This window comes from Pristiophorus japonicus, chromosome 24 (assembly GCF_044704955.1).
Source record: "Pristiophorus japonicus isolate sPriJap1 chromosome 24, sPriJap1.hap1, whole genome shotgun sequence".
NCBI classification, from domain to species: Eukaryota; Metazoa; Chordata; class Chondrichthyes; family Pristiophoridae; genus Pristiophorus; species Pristiophorus japonicus.
In genome coordinates, this window is record NC_092000.1 from 7,228,214 (window position 1) to 7,247,703 (window position 19,490).

A 19,490-nucleotide genomic window follows, 5' to 3' on the forward strand; every position below is an offset into this window, starting at 1 on the left:
CATTGGCTGTAAAGCGTTTTGGGACGTCCGGTGGTCGTGAAAGGTGCTACAGAAACACTCGACCAGCTCCGCACGATTGACACGAGATTCCCAAAGCAAGCACTCTACTCGGAGCTCCTTCACGGTAAACGAGCCAAAGGTGGGCAGAGGAAACGTTACAAGGGACACCCTCAAAGCCTACCTGATAAAATGCAACATCCCCACCGACACCTGGGAGTCCCTGGCCCAAGACCAGTTCGCCCTAATTGGAGGAAGTGCATCCGGGAGGGCGCTGAGCACCTCGAGTCTCGTCGCCGAGAGCATGCAGAAACCAAGCGCAGGCAGCGGAAGGAGCGTGCGGCAAACCTGTCTCACCCACCCCTTCCCTCAACCACTGTCTGTCCCACCTGTGACAGGGACTGTGGCTCTCGTATTGGGCTGTTCAGCCACCTGAGAACTCACTTTAAAAGTGGAATCAAGTCTTCCTCGATTCCGAGGGACTGCCTATATAATGATGAGAAATGCAAGCCTTTTTTTCTTTAGGGTCCCTTCATCTAGTCCTCACGAAGAGGGCCCCACATGAAACGGTCACTAGTTTTTCCTCCTTTCAGATTCTGGAGGCCTTCTTGGTCTTTTCCAGCATCTCCCCCCCCCCTTTTTTATTTCAGATTTCCAGCATTCACATTGTTTTCTCGATTCAATCTAAAGCCACTCAACCTTACCTCCCTGTGAACTGAACCCATTTCACTCAGGGACGGTGTACATGAGCAGGGTCTGGAGCCTCAGGCCTCTGCTGACCAGTTATCTGAACAACGCTCACATCCCGACTTATTGAGGGCCTGAAGGCCTAATATTATGCAATTAAGTGGGAGGTTTAGCATAACTATAGGTATTAGTCAGTAGAGGGCAGGCAGGGAGCTCCATCACAACGATTATATTAAACGACTCGGAGTAACATGTACGCAGCAACTTAACACCTTGCTGAAACACAAGTGAAGTAAGGCGCTGCCTTGTTATGTGGGGAAGCATGATAGCCATCCTACAAACAGTAGAAAGAAAAATGAGCAGACCACCCCCACACAAGTGCTGTTGGTTGAGGAAGTGAGCCTGCCAGGACACGGGGAGAATTTACTGCTCTTCAAATAGCACCATGCGATCTAGAACATCCATCTCAACCACTGGAACAAGCAGATGGGATTTTGCTTGAATGCCTCTTCTGAAGAGGTTTCAGGAGCCAACAGCTCAAAGCTCCATTGGCTAATGAACAGCAACAAATACCAGATTACTGAATTAACTAGTCTCCTAAACTCGCTTTAGTCTCCGACACAAAGCTCCCAAAGCAAGCGCTCTACTCGGAACTCCGACACGACAAGCAAGCCCCAGGTGGGCAGAGGAAACGTTACAGGGACACCCTCAAAGCCTCCCTGATAAAAGTGCAACATCCCCACCGGCACCTGGGAGTCCCTGGCCAAAGACCAGACCGCCCTAAGTGGAGGAAGTGCATCCGGGAGGGCGCTGAGCACCTCGAGTCACATCGCCGAGAGCGTGCAGAAACCAAGCGCAGGCAACGGAAGGAGCGTGCGGCAAACCTGTCCCACCCACCCTTTCCCTCAATGACTATCTGTCCCACCTATGACAGGGACTGTGGCTCTCATATTGGACTGTTTAGCCACCTAAGGACTCATTCTAAGAGTGGAAGCAAGTCTTCTTCGATTCCGAGGGACTGCCTATGATGATGAACTGCAGAAACTCGCCAAGGCTCCTTCAATAGTACAATTCAAATCCGCGCCCCCTTCCACCTAGAAGGGTAGATGCTGAGAGGATGTTTCCCCCGGGCTGGGGAGTCTAGAACCAGGGGTCACAGTCTCAGGATAAGGGGTTGGCCATTTAGGACTGAGATGAGGAGGAATTTCTTCACTCAGAGGGTGGTGAATCTTTGGAATTCTCTGCCTCAGAGAGCAGTGGATGCCAAGTTGTTGAGTATATTCAAGACAGAGATCAATAGATTTTTGGACTCTAGGGGAATCAAGGGATATGGGCAGGAAAGTGGAGTTGAATTTGAAGATCAGCCATGATCTTGTTGAATGGCGGAGCAGGCTCGAGGGGCTAGATGGCCTCCTCCTGCACCTATTTCTTATAATCTTACGTAGAAGGACAGGGGCAGCAGGCGCATGGGACCACCAGAGCAGACAAGGCGTCGGTTTAAGAACATAAGAACATAAGAATTAGGAACAGGAGTAGGCCATCTAGCCCCTCGAGCCTGCTCCGCCATTCAACAAGATCATGGCTGATCTGGCCGTGGACTCAGCTCCACTTACCCACCCGCTCCCCGTAACCCTTAATTCCCTTATTGGTTAAAAATCTATTGATCTGTGATTTGAATACATTCAATGAGCTCGCCTCAACTGCTTCCTTGGGCAGAGAATTCCACAGATTCACAACCCTCTGGGAGAAGAAATTCCTTCTCAACTCGGTTTTAAATTGGCTCCCCTGTATTTTGAGGCTGTGCCCCCTAGTTCTAGTCTCTCCGACCAGTGGAAACAACCTCTCTTGTCTATCCCTTTCATTATTTTAAATGTTTCGATAAGATCACCCCTCATCTTTCTGAAATCCATCGAGTAAAGATCCAGTCTACTCAATCTATCATCATAAGGTAACCCCCTCATCTCCGGAATCAGCCTCGTGAATCGTCTCTGTACCCCCTCCAAAGCTAGTTATCCTTCCTTAAGTAAGGTGACCAAAACTGCACGCAGTACTCCAGGTGCGGCCTCACCAATACCCTGTACAGTTGCAGCAGTACCTCCCTGCTTTTGTACTCCATCCCTCTCGCAATGAAGGCCAACATTCCATTCGCCTTCCTGATTACCTGCTGCACCTGCAAACTAACTTTTTGGGATTCATGCACAAGGACCCCCAGGTCCCTCTGCACCGCAGCATGTTGTAATTTCTCCCCATTCAAAAGAAAGACGGCACTTCCGACAGTGCAGCACTCCCTCAGTACTGCCCCTCCGACAGCGCGGCGCTCCCTCAGTACTGCCTCTCCGACAGTGCGGCGCTCCCTCAGTACTGCCCCTCCGACAGTGCGGCGCTCCCTCAGTACTGCCCCTCCGACAGAGCGGCGCCCCCTCAGTACTGCCCCTCCGACAGTGCGGCCCTCCCTCAGTACTGCCCCTCCGACAGCGCGGCGCTCCCTCAGTACTGCCCCTCCGACAGTGCGCCGCTCCCTCAGTACTGCCCCTACGACAGTGCGCCGCTCCCTCAGTACTGCCCCTACGACAGTGCGGCGCTCCCTCAGTACTGCCCCTCCGACAGTGCTCCGCTCCCTCAGTACTGCCCCTCCGACAGTGCGCCGCTCCCTCAGTACTGCCCCTCCGACAGCGCGGCGCTCCCTCAGTACTGCCCCTCCAACAGTGCGGCACTCCCTCAGTACTGCCCCTCCGACAGTGCGGCGCTCCCTCAGTACTGCCCCTCCGACAGTGCGCACTCCCTCAGCACTGCACTGGGAGGGTCAGCCTGGATTTATGTGCTCAAGTACCTGGAGTGGGATTTGAACCCACAACCTTCTGACTCAGAGGCAAGTGTGCTGCCCACTGAGACAGGGCTGACCCAAAAGCGAAGTAAAATGGAAAATACTTTTTTTGAAGTACAGAATTTAGAGTCCTGCATTCGTGGAGCCTCCAGGGACCCCTGGAATTAAATTACAATATCTCTTCAACTCCTGAAATCCTAGCACTCGCCCGCGGTGATTGAAAGCAGCCACAGGGCACCAAACCTCGTTCACAGGGTCCCTGTTAACAGGCTGTCACTCTTCACAGCAAACAGCAAAGTCGGTTGTGACCCCCTTCCGTCGATCAGAAGGCGCATTAACTCTCTGCCTTCGGCACAACCATACATCAGAGAAACTCAATCAAGGAGAATTGTAGCTATGAGGAAAGATTGGATAGGCTGGGGTTGTTTTCTTTGGAACAGAGGAGGCTGAGGGGAGACCTTATTGAGGTGTATAAAATTATGAGGGGCCTGGATAGAGTGGATAGGAAGGACCTATTTCCCTTTGCAGAGGGGTCAACAACCAGGGGGCATAGATTTAAAGGTTTAGAGGGGATTTGAGAGGAAATTTCTTCACCCAGATAGTGGTGGGGGTCTGGAACTCACGGCCTGAAAGGGTGGCAGAGGCAGAAACCCTCATTGCATTTAAAAAGTACTTGGATGTGCACCTGAAGTGCCGTGACCTGCAGGGCTACGCACCGAGAGCTGGAGAGTGGGATTAGGCTGGGACAGCTCTTTGTTGGCCGGCGCGGACCCGATGGGCCGAATGGCCTCCTCCCGTGCTGTAAACTTCTCCGATTCTGGGGAGGATGGCCACCTCCACTCGATGCCGGACCGAACAACCCCAGCCCCTCCAAAGCAGTCGCCCACTCTCCGAATCGTTCAGCTGCCACAGCCCGAGGACAGTGCCGACTCCCTGGGTCTGGAACCAATTTTGTATTCCCACCGCCAATCAAGTGCAACCTCCCGTGAGAAAACGAGGAAAAATTCATCTTTTTGCAAAATTTAATCTGCGATATCTCTTGTTGATTTTATGGTTTGTCTTGAGTTTTAAAAAAAAAAAACATGTCTCTGAGGTATTTAATTTTGAAGTCCGCAGATGGAAAAATTCTGGGCCCCATTTACCTGGCCAGCCTAAAGTCAATTTGCAGCTGTCAGAAAGTGGTCTCTCACTATTCCCTGTCGGCTACATCCTGCTGAACTCTCAGACAGAAATGGGGTTTTTGGTACACAGCGCTGCACGGGAGCAAAAGCAATGATGCCTTTCACTATTACGGGATGGGGGCACGTCAGATCAGTGTAGCTCCTCCTAATCACCACCACTGGACAGCAGTCAAGGCATGATTGGTAACTCAGTGACAGAAGAATAGAATTAGGAGCAGGAGTCGGCCATTCGGCCCCTCGAGCCTGCTCCGCCATCCAATGAGATCATGGCTGACCTCCGACCTCAACTCCATTTTCCCGCCCGATCCCCATACCCCTCGATTCCCTTAGTGCCCAAAATCTATCGATCTCTGTCTTGAATATACTTAACGACTGAGCCTCCACAGCCCTCTGTGTTAAAATTCCAAAGATTCACCACCCTCCGAGTGAAGAAATTCCTCCTCATCTCGGTCCTAAATGGCCGACCCCTTATTCTGAGACTGTGTGACCCCCTGGTTCTAGACTCTCCAGCCCGGGGGAAACATCCTCCCTGCATACTCTGTCAATCCCCCTCAGAATTTTATGTGTTTCAATGAGATCACCTCATTCTTCCAGAGACTATCTGCCCATTCCACTCAATCTCTCCCAGGAATCAGTCGGTTGCAGTGCCTCTCGGGCAAGTATGTCCTTCGTTAGGTCAGGAGACCAACACTGTGCACAGTACTCCAGGTATGGTCTCTCAAAAGCCCTATATAATTGCAGCAAAACTTCCTTACTCTTGTACTCCAACCTGCTTGTAATAAAGTGACTTGGGCAGGGTCTGACGTGTGAAAGAAAGAAAGGCTTGCATTTATATAGCGTCTTCCACAACCACCGGACATCCCAAAGCGCTTTACAGCCAATGAAGTACTTTTGGAGTGTAGTCACGGTTGTAATGTAGGAAACGCGACAGTCAATTTGCGCACAGCAAGCTCCCACAAATAGCAAGGTGATAATGACCAGATAATCTGTTTTTGTTCTGTTGATTGAGGGATAAATATTGGCCCCAGGACACCGGGGAGAACTCCCCTGCTCTTCTTCGAAATAGTGCCGTGGGATCTTTTCAGTCACCTGAGAGAGCAGTTGGGGCCTCGGTTTAACATCTCATCCGAAAGACGACACCTCCGACAGTGAAGCGCTCCCTCAGTACTGCTCCTCCGACAGTGCGGCACTCCTTCAGTACTGCCCCTCCGACAGTGCGGCGCTCCCTCAGTACTGCCCCTCCGACAGTGCGGCACTCCCTCAGTACTGCCCCTCCGACAGTGCGGCGCTCCCTCAGTACTGCCCCTCCCTCAGCACTGCACTGGGAGTGTCAGCCTAGATTTTTGTGCTCAAGCCCCTGGAGTGGGACTTGAACCCACGACCTTCTGACTCAGAGGTGAGAGTGCTGCCCACTGAGCCACAGCTGGCACTATGTGTTTCCCGTATCGGAGATGCAGCACACGGCATCAAATCTGGTTTCAAAGGGAACAGAGAATCAAACCAGAACAAGTCGACCCAACACGAGAGGAATATGTCCCCACCTGTGACGCTGGTGGTGAGAAGAGAGATTTGCGAAAGCGAGAAACACTGGCTGGTCCAGAGAAAGTTCTTCTCGGGTAAACAGACACTTTATAACAAATTGGGAGGACCCTCAGCTGGAATATTGGGTCCAACCCTGGGCACCGCACTGGAGGAAGGATGACAAGGCCTTGGAGAGGGTGCGGAGGGGATTTAGGAGAATGGTTCCCAGGATGAGGGACTTCAGTTGTGTGTGCAGACTGGAGAAGCTGGGGTTGTTTTCCTTTGAGCGGAGACGGTTAAGGGGCAATTGAATAGAGAGGCTCAAAATCAAGAAGTCTTTTGATAGGAGTCGACAGGGAGAAACGGTGACAGGGGGGGGTCGGGAACCAGAGGGACACAGATTTAAGATAATCGGCAAAAAAGCCGGGTGGGTAAGGGGATAGCTGGGGGAGAAGATGAGGAGAATCTTTAGACTTACGGCTAAAGGGATCAAGGGGTATGGAGAGAAAGCAGTGAAGGGGTACTGAAGTTGCACGATCAGCCATGATCATATTGAATGGCGGTGCAGGCTCGAAGGGCCGAATGGCCTACTCCCGCACCTATTTTCCATGTTTCTGTTTCTATGTTTAAACTCAGTGAGTTGTGATCTGGAACGGGCTGCCTGGAAGGGCAGTGGGAGCAGATTGAATAGTAACTTTCAAAAGAGAATTGGATAAATACTTAAAAAGGAGAATTTTGCCGGGCTGTGGGGAAAGAGCAGGTGGGGGGGGGGGGGGGGTGGGGGGGGGGGGGGGGAGTGGGACTGATCGGATCGCTCTGTCACAGAGCCGGCACAGGAACGACGGGCCGAATGGCCTCCTTCTGTGCTGTAAGATAAAGTGATCCCTTTAAAACATCAAGCGACCGATAACTGCTTCAGCGGCAAGCGCGGGAATCTCGGTCCTTGCACTCCAGCCCGAGCGCCGATCGGAATTTCCACCGGAGACTCACTGGTAGCATCAGCATGGTTCCAGGGGGGCCTGGCACCCCGTCGACACCTGGCAGGCCAGGACGTCCGGTGGGACCCTGCGTTCGAAAGAAAAAAAAAAAAAAGAGAGAGGGAGAGGTAAAAACATTTTTGAGAAAGAGGAGTGGCTTCTGTCAAAAACCGAGAAAAAGGCTTGCGCAGTAACCGAGGTCGGGTACAGACACGTCGGCAGCCGAGGAAACACGAGTCCCGGAGGAGATGTTGGCTCGATACCACAGACCTGTTGCACACAGTTCACCATCTCCAACGGCGGAGTGGTTAATAAGCCTGCCTCGCGGGGTAACCAGGGCCGTGAGCAGCTTAGCATTCCGGCACACTCGACTCACGCCTGCACCCTGCGCGACTCCTGCTGCAGTGGCCCGGATCCAGTCAGGGAAACCCACCAGCGTCTGCCCCTCTACACTCGCTGCCTGCAGTCAGGACTTGTGTTTCAGACATGCGTCACGCCGGCCACGGCCATCAGTGGAGGGGTGCGCGTGCCCGGAGACTTTGCTGCAGTGCTGGCACGAGGAACTCGACCAGGGGGGTCCGCACCGGAGCTATCGGGGTGATTAATGTGACGCTTTTCTTCTCTCTCTCTCAGACAGTGCCCCGGAGCCAAGGAGGACTTTCATCCACACCACACTGAGTTCAAAGGTGACAAGATGGGACCAATGCGGGCCTGGTCCCGAACTTCATTTTAAAGGGTGGAAGATGCCCGTGCGTGAATTGTTTTAACGTGGGGTGGCCCTTGCTCACCAGCCACCACACAGGCTTGACAGAGCTAGGTCTTGGTCCAGTGGCGAGGGTTAACCAGGACGATTGGAGACCAGCTCTGCTGCACGGGACGCACGCACGCCACACAACACAACCACGCACGCACACACACCACACAACACAACCACGCACGCATACACACCACACAACACAACCACGCACGCATACACACCACACAACACAACCACGCACGCATACACACCACACAACACAACCACGCACGCATACACACCACACAACACAACCACGCACGCATACACACCACACAACACAACCACGCACACACACCACCACACAACACAACCACGCACACACACCACCACACAACACAACCACGCACACACACCACCACACAACACAACACAACCACGCACACACACCACCACACAACACAACCACGCACGCATACACACCACACAACACGACCACGCACACACACCACACACCACAACCACGCACACACACCACCACACAACACAACCACGCACGCATACACACCACACAACACGACCACGCACACACACCACACAACACAACCACGCACACACACCACCACACAACACAACCACGCACGCATACACACCACACAACACAACCACGCACACACACCACCACACAACACAACCACGCACACACACACCACACGCCACCCATCACACACACACACACAGTTCCTACTGATCTCTTCCCTTCCCCGCCCCCCCCCCCCCACTCCCCCCTCCACCTCTCTCCGGTCCTCTCTCCCTGGTTTTCAGAGATCGCGGTGTAGGTGAGCGCATTGATCTTGGTGCAACTTACGTATCTGTCCATAGAATACTGACCCTGTATCCCAGGCCCGGCCCGCCCCGCCCTCCCCCCCCAGCCACAGAGCACTGCTCTCTCTCCAACCACTCACTCTCTGGGCGTCGGTTACCACGCATATTCCGGCCTCGTGTCCCGACCTCGCTGCTGGCGATGCTTACATTCAACAGCCAGGCCACCAAACCCCTATCCCAGGGAACCTTAGGTGGATAAAGCAGGATTGTAGCAGTCCCTAGGACAGTCTGCGAATAACCCAGTGTCAGCAGCAGATGGGGCAGTCTCTTGCAACAAATCTTCTATCTACGTCGCCTTGTTCCAGACCTCCTCAATCACCGGAAACTGGTCTATTCCGAGCTACTTTTCCATCCCTTTATCATCGTAGACACTTCCATCAAACAACCCCATAATTCTCCGCTGTCGTCACAGAAATGTTCCCAATTTTGAGAGAGATGCCCGCAAGGCGAGACTGGTGAGCGGTCCACAACTGGACCGAGCACTGGGAGACTCGGTAGAGAATGAGCAACACGGGGAGGCTCATAGTAAATCACCGGTGAATATACCCGAAGGAAAAATATATGCAGGGCTACGAGGAAAGGGCAAGGGGAGTGGGACTGGCTGAACATAAACAGGAGCAGGGGCCGGCCTTACGGCCCCTCGAGCCTGCTCCGCCATTCAATGAGATCAGGGCTGCTCTGAAGTGCTCTTGCAGAGAGCCGGCACGGGCTCGATGAGCCGAATGGCCTCCTCCCGGTGCTGTAACTGTTCTGTCCTACTCTGAAAGGGTGAAGGAAGGTCAGGAGTAACATGACAGAGCAAAGCCACTCGGCACTCCAGCTGCACACTGACTCCAATTCTATTCAGCATGTCAGGAGCGCAATTTCCAAATGAGTCGCGACACAAAGATCTTTTCCTTTCCCTCGCTCTGAATTTGGCAGTTCGCATCCACAGGCCAGGGGTCAGAACAGTGCAAACTGCAGATGTCGTGAATCCCGTCGGGACAGCCAGTAAAGTATGAACGATACATAGATACATACATACATACATAGATACATACATACATAGATACATACATACCTCTCTCTCTCCCACTCTCCCTCTCCCCCACTCTCCCTCCCTCCCTCCCACTCTCCTCCCTCCCTCCCTCCCCACTCTCCCTCCCTCCCTCCCACTCTCCCTCCCTCCCTCCCTCCACTCTCCCTCCCTCCCTCCCACTCTCCCTCCCTCCCTCCCTCCCACTCTCCCTCCCTCCCTCCCACTCTCCCTCCCTCCCTCCCTCCCTCCCACTCTCCCTCCCTCCCTCCCTCCCACTCTCCCTCCCTCCCTCCCACGCTCCCTCCCTCCCTCCCACTCTCCCTCCCTCCCTCCCACTCTCCCTCCCTCCCTCCCTCCCACTCTCCCTCCCTCCCTCCCACTCTCCCTCCCTCCCTCCCACTCTCCCTCCTTCAGTGCAGAAAGGAAGGAAGGAGTGAAGTTAGGAACCAGTTCTACACAGAAAGGGCCTGTTCTGCTCGCTGATCGTGGACAATCTTCCCTCCGAAGTCCGTGAGGAAAGGCTCTCAATGATCCTCCGTGCCCTCCGACCTAAATCAAGTGCAACTCCAGAATATCTACCTAAAATCTGCTGAACTCGGAGGCACACACTGCCGTCCCCCTCTCTCCTTCTCCAACTGGTGGATCCCATCGTATCCATGGAGACCAATTTGGCACCCTACGTTACCCGAGGTTAAAAATAACACCTGTCGCCCCGCAGCTGCGAGGCAGATTGGCTCGCTCACAGTTCGCCGCGCATTCACTCGGTAATGACTCGGTACCGATGGTAACGATTAAATGGTGGAGCTTACCGTATATCCTGGGTCTCCAGGTTGTCCACGAGGTCCCATTGAGCCCGCAGAACCGGGAGGACCCTGCAAAGGAAAAGTTCAGAAAAAAAAAATCAATCGCCTCGCGAGGAATCAGATTGCTAGAAATATTCTTTGGAGCTATTTAACGCCCACGAGATTTTTTTTCTTTCGAAAAGAAAGACGTGAAACGAAAGCAAGGTTTAGCTCGTCAAGGTTCCGAGGGGCCAACCTGTCAATTGTGTCCCAACAGGCAATTACTTGGACGTGTGAAAGGAGCCCCCTTTATGTTCTGAGAGGGCTTGACAGGGTAGATGCAGAGAGGATGTTTCCCCCTCGTGGGGGAATCTGGAACTAGGGGGCATAGTTTCAGAATAAGGGGCTGCCCATTTAAAACGGAGATGAGGAGGAATTTCTTCTCTCAGAGGGTGGTGAATCTTTGGAATTCTCTGCCCCAGAGAGCTGTGGAGGCTGGGTCACTGAATATATTTACAGCGGAGATAGACAGATTTTTGAACAATAAGGGACTCCAGGGTTATGGGGAGCGGGCGGGGCAGTGGAGTTGAGGCCAAGATCAGACCAGCCATGATCTTATTGAATGGCAGGGCAGGCTCGGGGTGGGGGGGGGGGGCATCTTGTAGATGGTGCACACTGCAGCCAGGGGGCGCCGGTGGTGGAGGGAGTGAATGTTGAAGGTGGTGGGTAGCGCGCCGATCAAGCGGGCTGCTTTCTCCTGGATGGTGTCGAGCTTCTCGAGTGTTGTTGGAGCTGCATTCAGCCAGGCAAGTGGAGAGTGTTCCATTTGAACTGTAGGAACCCTTCACTTGCCTCTTCCCGACCATTACTGTAACACTGACCTTCCCGATTAGAACACCAGCACACCCAGACAGCCAAGTGGTTGCAGTTTGCAATACCACTTTAATATTAAACTTTCAGAATCACTCTTTACAATCCTTGCAAAATATAGTGTGCTCAGTTACTGTGTAATGTTCAATAATAAGCCATCCAGGTAAAACAGGCCCTGCCCATAGCATGCAGCAACTTGAAGGGAAGATTTGCATTTATTGAACACCTGGTATATTGAGGAACCGACCCAAAACACTTCACCAAATACAGTTCAAACTGTTGCACGACAACACAGCAGCCATTTTGAGCTATAAACATCGCACAAACAGCCATGAGATAAATGAGCGGTTAATGGGTTTATTTTCGGGGGTGTTGAGTGAGAGGGGAATGTTGGCCAGGACACCGATAGAACTCTCTGCTTTTCATCAACTGTCAGCCTGGATTAACGGGCTCATGTCGTGGCATGGAGCTCCGACCCACAGCTTACGTTGCAACACCCTGCCCTCATTTAACTCAACGGAGAAGAGTTAGAAAACACGTGTCAGCCATGGCTCAGTGGGCAGCACTCTCGCCTCAGAGGCAGCAGGTTGTGGGTTCAAGTCCCACTCCAGAGACTTGAGCACAAAAATCGAGGCTGACACTCCCAGTGCAGTACTGAGGGAGCGCCGCACTGTCGGAGGGGCAGTACTGAGGGAGCGCCGCACTGTCGGAGGGGCAGTACCGAGGGAGCGCCGCACTGTCGGAGGGGCAGTACTGAGGGAGAGCCGCACTGTCGGAGGGGCAGTACTGAGGGAGCGCCGCACTGTCGGAGGGGCAGTACTACTGAGGGAGCGCCGCACTGTCGGAGGGGCAGTACCGAGGGAGCGCTGTACTGTCGGAGAGGCAGTACTGAGGGAGCGCTGCACTGTCGGAGGGGCAGTACCGAGGGAGAGCCGCACTGTCGGAGGGGCAGTACCGAGGGAGCGCTGTACTGTTGGAGGTGCAGTACTGAGGGAGCACCGCACTGTCGGAGGGGCAGTACTGAGGGAGCGCTGCATAGTTGGAGGCGCTGTCTTTCAGGTGGGACGTTAAACCGAGGCCCCGTCTGCTCTCTCAGATGGACGTAAATGATCCCACGGCATTATTTCGAAGAAGAGCAGGGGAGTTCTCCGCGGTGTCCTGGGGCCAATATTTATCCCTCAATCAACATCACTAAAACACACTCTCTGGTCATTATCTCATTGCTGTTTGTGGGAGCTTGCTGTGCGCAAATTGGCTGCCGCCTTTCCTACATTACAACAGTGACTACCAAAAATTGGCCGTGAGGTGTTTTGGGATGCCCGAGGTTGTGAATGGAGCTATATAAGTGCAAGTTCTTTCTTTCCTTTATCGACCCAGGGGCGAGAGAGCGTTAACAATGAAGCAAAGTTGGCACACTTCTACGCAAAAAGCTAAAACAAGCTTTTCCGACCCAGGAGGGCTTCTATTTACTTAGGCATTTTACAAGAGCCTAAACAACATATCTCTCGATGACAGTGAATAACTTGGGTGCCTTTTCCCAGTAACAGCTAAACAAACAGTGGGAACTGTACTCGGTCAAGCCAAAAACAATTTTGCTTGTTGGGTTTCACTGCGAAGAACAGGGTGTAGTTTTCTATTCCCCTCTTGTTCTTGTGATTTCATATTTCATCTTCGAACACCCACTCAGAAGTCAAAACCCGAGTGCAGACTCCGGCACTGCAGAGCGCACCAGTATCTGGGAGGCTGCAGATCCCAAAAGAACCACAGGAGTTGAGCAGTTTAAAGTCCAATTTTCAGACTCCTTAAGCAATTGAAATGCCAATGACCGACTGTGTAAAAAAAAAAAGACCCCTTTCCCGTGAATTTTCCCATTCCTCAAAGCGAGCATCATGCACCTCAAATTCGGGCTAACGACAATCCCCACCCCCCTCAGATCTCTGCGCTCCTCCAATTCTGGCCTCTTGCCCCTCCCCGATGTCCATCGCTCCACCTATTGGCAGTCATGCCTTTCAGCTGCCTGGGCCCCCAAGCTCTGGGACTCCCTCCCTAAACCTCTGCAACAGAATCTCCACCCCCAGTGTGTTTTGAAGCCCTAAGCCACCCTCGTAGCCTCTCAGTAGTCAGACAATCTCGTGCAATTATTGTAATTATTACCGAGTTCTGGGAAACTTCATCGCAAGGACTGGAGACCATGAAGAATTTGCCTTGGCTGGTTTAGTTTGCTCTTCGGATGTGAGCATGCCTACATTTATTGTCCGTCCTTGAACAACAAAGTCACCTCGGAGGGCATTAACCACTGGGTAAGGACCAGACTCTCACAGAGGCTGGGAAGGAGAGAGTAGGTTCCGTTCCTTGAAGGATATTGTTAAACCAGTTGGGTTTTTAACGACAATCCGGAAGCTTTCAAGGTCAATTCTACTCCGGTGCTTGATGCAAATTACAAGTTCTGTCAACCACGAGCCTACCCGCATTTCAGTAACAAACAATAGCAATTTGCATTTAAATAGCGCCTTTAACGTAGCGAAACGCCCCAAGGCGCTTCATAGAGGGTGTATCAAACAAAATTTGACACCGAGCCACAAAAGGGGGGTATTAGGATCGGTGACCATCAGCTTGGTCAAAGAGATGGGTTTTATGGCACATCTTAAAGGAGCAGAGAGGTGTTTAGGGAGGGAATTCCAGAGATGAGGACCCAGGCAGCTGAAGGCACGGCCGCCAATGGTGGAGCAAGTCACATATCAGCCAGACCAGGTAAGGGCGGCAGATTTCCTTCCCTGAAGGACATCAGTGAACCAGATGGGTTTTTCCGACCATTAGTGATACCAGCTTTTGCTTTAAATTCCAGATTTGTTTAATTAATGGAATTTAAATCCCCCAGCTACCGTGGTGGGATTTGAACCCGTGTCTGCGGATAATTAGTCCAGGCCTCAGGATTACTGGTCCAGTGACACAGCCACAATGCTACACTACACAAATGAGCCGGATCATTTCAGAACATGAGATCGAGGAAAATGTCTGGCCTCCCACATTCTACCCTGCATAAACTCGAGGTGATCCAAAACTCGCCTGCCCCGTGTCTTAACTCGCACTGAGTCCCGCTCACCCATCACCCCCTGTGCCCGAACTCGCACCGTGTCCCGCTCACCCATCACCCCCTGTGCTCGCCGCCCCGTGTCCTAACTCGCACCGTGTCCCGCTCACCCATCACCCCCTGTGCTCACTGCCCCGTGTCCTAACTCGCACCGTGTCCCGCTCACCCATCACCCCCTGTGCTCGCTGCCACCGTGTCCTAACTCGCACCAAGTCCCGCTCACCCATCACCCCCTGTGCTCGCTGTCCCGTGTCCTAACTCGCACCAAGTCCCGCTCACCCATCACCCTTTGTGCTCGCTGACCTACACTGGCTCCCGGTTAAGCAACGCCTCAATTTCAAAATTCTCATCCTTGTTTACAAATCCCTTCATAGCCCTCGCCCCCTCCCTATCTCTGTAATCTCCTCCAGCCCCACAACCCCCCACGAGATGTCTGCGCTCCTCTAATTCTGCCCTCTTGAGCATCCCTGATTATAATCGCACCACCATCGGTGGCCGTGCCTTCTGTTGCCTGGGCCCCAAGCTCTGGAACTCCCTCCCTAAACCTCTCCGCCTCTCTGCCTCTCTTCCCTCCTTCAAGATGCTCCTTAAAACCGACCTCTGTGCTTTTGGTCACCTGCCCTAATTTAGACTTATGCGACTCGGTGTCAAATCTTTTATCTCAAAACTCCCGTGAAGTGCCTTGGGAGGTTTCACTACGTTAAAGGCGCTATATAAATACAAGTTGTTGTTGTTAAGATCTACATTTTTGAGACTGGAAAGGAGCTGGTCTTTATACATGAACTTCTAGCCCGGGTCCTTGTGGCCCTGGAAGAATTCTAGTCTTTATCGATGAACGCTTACCTCGGGTCCTTGTGGGCCTGGAGGTCCGGCCACCAGCATTCCCTGCGAAGGAAACGGAACAATAACATCAATATTTCAATTCAACTCTTCTTATTGGTTGAGGATTTATCCGCCGTCGATTTTGGCAGTGACAATCTATGAAGATTTAATGAGGAGAAGAAGAAAAGTTCGCGTCTGCCCAAGGGGAGGCTGGACAAGCGTATGAGGGAGAAGGGAACAGAGGGTTACGTTGCTAGATTTAGATGAGGAAAGACGGGAGGAGGCTCGAGTGGAGCATAAACGCCGGCACGGACTGGTTGGGCCGAATGGCCTGTTTCTGTGCCGTATAGCCTATGCTGTTAACCTGTGGAATTCCCTACCGCAGAGAGTTGTTGAGGCCAGTTCATTGGATATATTCAAGAGGGAGTTAGATGTGGCCCTTACGGCTAAAGGGATCAAGGGGTATGGAGAGAAAGCAGGAATGGGGTACTGAGGTGAATGATCAGCCATGATCTTATTGAATTGAATGGCAGTGCAGGCTCGAAGGGCCGAATGGCCTACTCCTGCACCTATTTTCTATGTTTCTATGCCGAGGGAGAAGGTGGAATTAAATACACACATGCAGCTGCACTGTCAAAAATGGCCAATGGATCCACAGTCAATGGCGATCTCCAATCGTTTTGGCAGTGTCTGCGGAAAGTGATCTGTCCCAGCACATTGCCCAACATTGGCCCAGAAACCACGCTTTCTGCTTCCCGCGGGATTTTAGAAAAAAGATGCGCACTTACCTGAAGCTGCTGCACTCACGAGAGATCCCGGTCCTGAGGCCTCCACTGACTGCGTATCACAGCGCGTGCACGTCGGGATGTGCGCAGGCCTGGAGCTGCAGTCACATGGCTGTGGCCAGCCAATCAGGTGTAGTATATTCTCATTCATAACAATGGAAACTCCGTAAGTTGGAATTCCCATTATTGTGATTGAGAAACTCTCCCCAAAACACTAATAACCAACAATAAAAGATAGAAAAAATGCACAGCATAATTTTATTAATTTAAATGAAAGTTATTTACGTATTTAAAAAATATATATTTTTCCGATTTTTAAAAAAAAGTGTTATTTTAATATTGGTTTAAAATAAACTTATCGTGGTGGGGAGGGTTTTTAAACAATAACAAATGTTTTTAAAATGTAATTTTGCAATGTTTTTGTATATTTTAAAACTCTTACGCCTGTAACAGTAGGCTACGCGCCTGCTTTTATCAGGCACAAGAGTTTTCAGGCCATTTGCTGGGCAAGATATGGGCAAATACCCCAATCTTGCCCGTTTGAATGTCCTCGCTCCCGGGATATGGAGGATCTGTCAAGCCAGAAACTGGACAGATCGGAAAAGCCGGTTTTCGGCACATGCGCTTTGTGCGATGCCTTCCCGGGTCCGTACGCACTCCGTACTGACCCGGGGAAGCTGGGATTTCCGGGCCAATGTAATCGGCACTCAGTCTTCAAACAGCAATATCGTACACGGTCGTTTGCAATGCGAGTGCTCGAAGGCGTTAACACGCAGGTTCATTATTTCTTTGTCTGCTGTTGCCGTGGAAGTGTTACCTCAATGGGTTCAGGCGTAAGAGTTTTAAAATATACAAAAACATTGCAAAATTACATTTTAAAAACATTTGTTATTGTTAAAAAGCCTCCCCACTACGGTAAGTTTATTTTAAACCATAATTAAAATAACTTTTTTTTTTAAATCGGAAAAATATATATTTTTTAAATACATAAATAACTTGAATTTAAATTAATAAAATTATGTTGTGTATTTTTTCATATCTTTTATTATTGGTTATTCCTGTGCTGGAATAACCAAACCAGCCAAGCCTCACTAATATCACAAGTCATCGCTCAGCTATACTTTTTTTTTTAAAAAAAAGCAAGGGAAATATGAAAGAGTCTCCGAGTTGGCGGTAGCTCCCATTCGTGGTTTGCTGTTTAAACTGGGCTGGTCGCGATGTCCCCAACGATTACACTTTGAGCAGATAATTTACACGTGTCCTGGGGGAGGGGGCGGCTGGAGGGTCATAACTCGTCATTAAAAAGGAGTTTGGGGTCGAAATTGGGTCGTGGGCGCCGCCGGTTACCGCCGGCAATGGGCGGCAAAGGCCACGGCGAGCAGCGTCCACGCCCCGGCAGAAATTGAGCCGGCTCTTTGGCAGAGGCGCCAAGAGGAGACGCCGCGCCGGCTAACGCCGCCGGTGTGGCGACTAACGCCGCCGGCGTGGCGACTAACGCCGCCGGCGTGGCGACTAACGCCGCCGGCGTGGCGACTAACGCCGCCGGTGTGGCGACTAACGCCGCCCGCGTGGCGACTAACGCCGCCGGTGTGGCGACTAACGCCGCCGGTGTGGCGACTAACGCCGCCCGCGTGGCGACTAACGCCGCCGGTGTGGCGACTAACGCCGCCGGTGTGGCGACTAACGCCGCCCGCGTGGCTACTAACGCCGCCCGCGTGGCTACTAACGCCGCCCGCGTGGCGACTAACGCCGCCGGTGTGGCGACTAACGCCGCCCGCATGGCGACTAACGCCGCCGGTGTGGCGACTAACGCCGCCGGTGTGGCGACTAACGCCGCCCGCGTGGCTACTAACGCCGCCCGCGTGGCTACTAACGCCGCCGGTGTGGCGACTAACGCCGCCCGCGTGGCGACTAACGCCGCCGGTGTGGCGACTAACGCCGCCGGCGTGGTGACTAACGCCGCCGGCGTGGCGACTAACGCCGCCCGCGTGGCGACTAACGCCGCCGGTGTGGCGACTAACGCCGCCGGTGTGGCGACTAACGCCGCCGGTGTGGTGACTAACGCCGCCGGTGTGGCGACTAACGCCGCCGGTGTGGCGACTAACGCCGCCGGTGTGGCGACTAACGCCGCCCGCGTGGCGACGTCGTCCAGCGCGCAGCGCCTCTGTCGCCACATTTGCTTTGTGCGGCCGACGTACAGCCAGGAAAAAAGTGGTGGCGAAAGAGCGGATCTCGGGCGGAATCGCCCAGAGAGGAAGGCACGTTTTTCTCTCTCTTTATTTCTGCACGTTTTCATCAGTATTAGTGGGGAAGTGTGTGTGGGTGGGTGGGTGGGTGGATTGGGGGAAGTTTTCGGGGTTTTTTTTTTTTTTCTCTTCCCTTTTCTCCCCATTCGTTTTCCTAGCATGGCGGCCTCCTGATGGGGAAATTCCGTCGGCCTCCTGAGCTCCCGAGGGGGAGTGTGCAATGCCACTTTTTGGCGCTGCTCTCTCATCTTTGGGTGTTAAAACCGAATTTGGCAGTCGGAACCGGGCGGTCAAAGCAACACTCGGGCTCAAACGGCAGGACCAGATTTCCACCCCGCTATCTTTCTTCCCGGATAGCCCAATGAGTAATGGCACCGCCCTGTGCAAAACCGAGTCACGTGGGGGGGGGCGCCCCCCCAAGGCCAGTTCTCGGCCTGCGTTTAATTAGTTGCCATGCAGTTGACTTTAGACACTGAAGGGGTAATAAATTTTTTTTAAAAGTCGGCCAGGCTTGGCGCTCCTGATCGCGATCGACCAACTCTTACCGTGAGTGCCCACGTGCGGACAGTCGAGGGGGTGATCGGCTGTGGGTGATGCCCCGCGGGGTGAACGCTCACCGTTTCAGCTCACAATGTGGTGACTGGCAACGCGGGCAGGAGGCCAGAGGGCGATCAGCACCTGTGGAACTGAGCCCGCGGAAGAGTTGTCAGGGTACGCGGGAGGGGAGCAACATTGCCAAACGCGAAAGCGGGGCCCCCCCCCCCCCGCTGGTAAATGGGCAGGGAGCAAAGAAAGGATCATGGACTCGCGCGTCAAACTTTCCATACTCACGGGCTCGAAGATGGCCGGCTCCCCTTTCTCCCCCTTCGGAATCTGCACCTGGACAAAGGCACAATGTAGTATAGTATTAGGTGGTCCCTCGTATCGAGGATGACTTGCTTCCACGCCAAAAAGGGATGAGTTCACAGGTGTTTCAATGAAGGACCTAATATTCCAGATTGCGAACTACATCCTGAAGGTTGGAAGATGCCTGTGCGTGGATTTTTTTTAACGTGGGGTGGCCGTTGC

The 19,490-nt window shown here is 52.8% G+C and overlaps 1 protein-coding gene across 1 annotated transcript in view; it reads right to left on the reverse strand.

Moving 5' to 3' along the window:
* The window catches only part of LOC139238017 (collagen alpha-1(XI) chain-like), a 294,478-nt gene that overhangs the window by 161,680 nt on the left and 113,308 nt on the right, over positions 1 to 19,490 (reverse strand). The window contains exons 9-12 of the mRNA XM_070867414.1: positions 19,254 to 19,301; positions 15,413 to 15,454; positions 10,636 to 10,698; positions 7,201 to 7,275 (exon numbers count right to left, since the gene is read on the reverse strand). Coding sequence (XP_070723515.1) covers positions 7,201 to 7,275; positions 10,636 to 10,698; positions 15,413 to 15,454; positions 19,254 to 19,301 — 228 coding nt within the window. The remainder of the gene's footprint in view (positions 1 to 7,200; positions 7,276 to 10,635; positions 10,699 to 15,412; positions 15,455 to 19,253; positions 19,302 to 19,490) is intronic.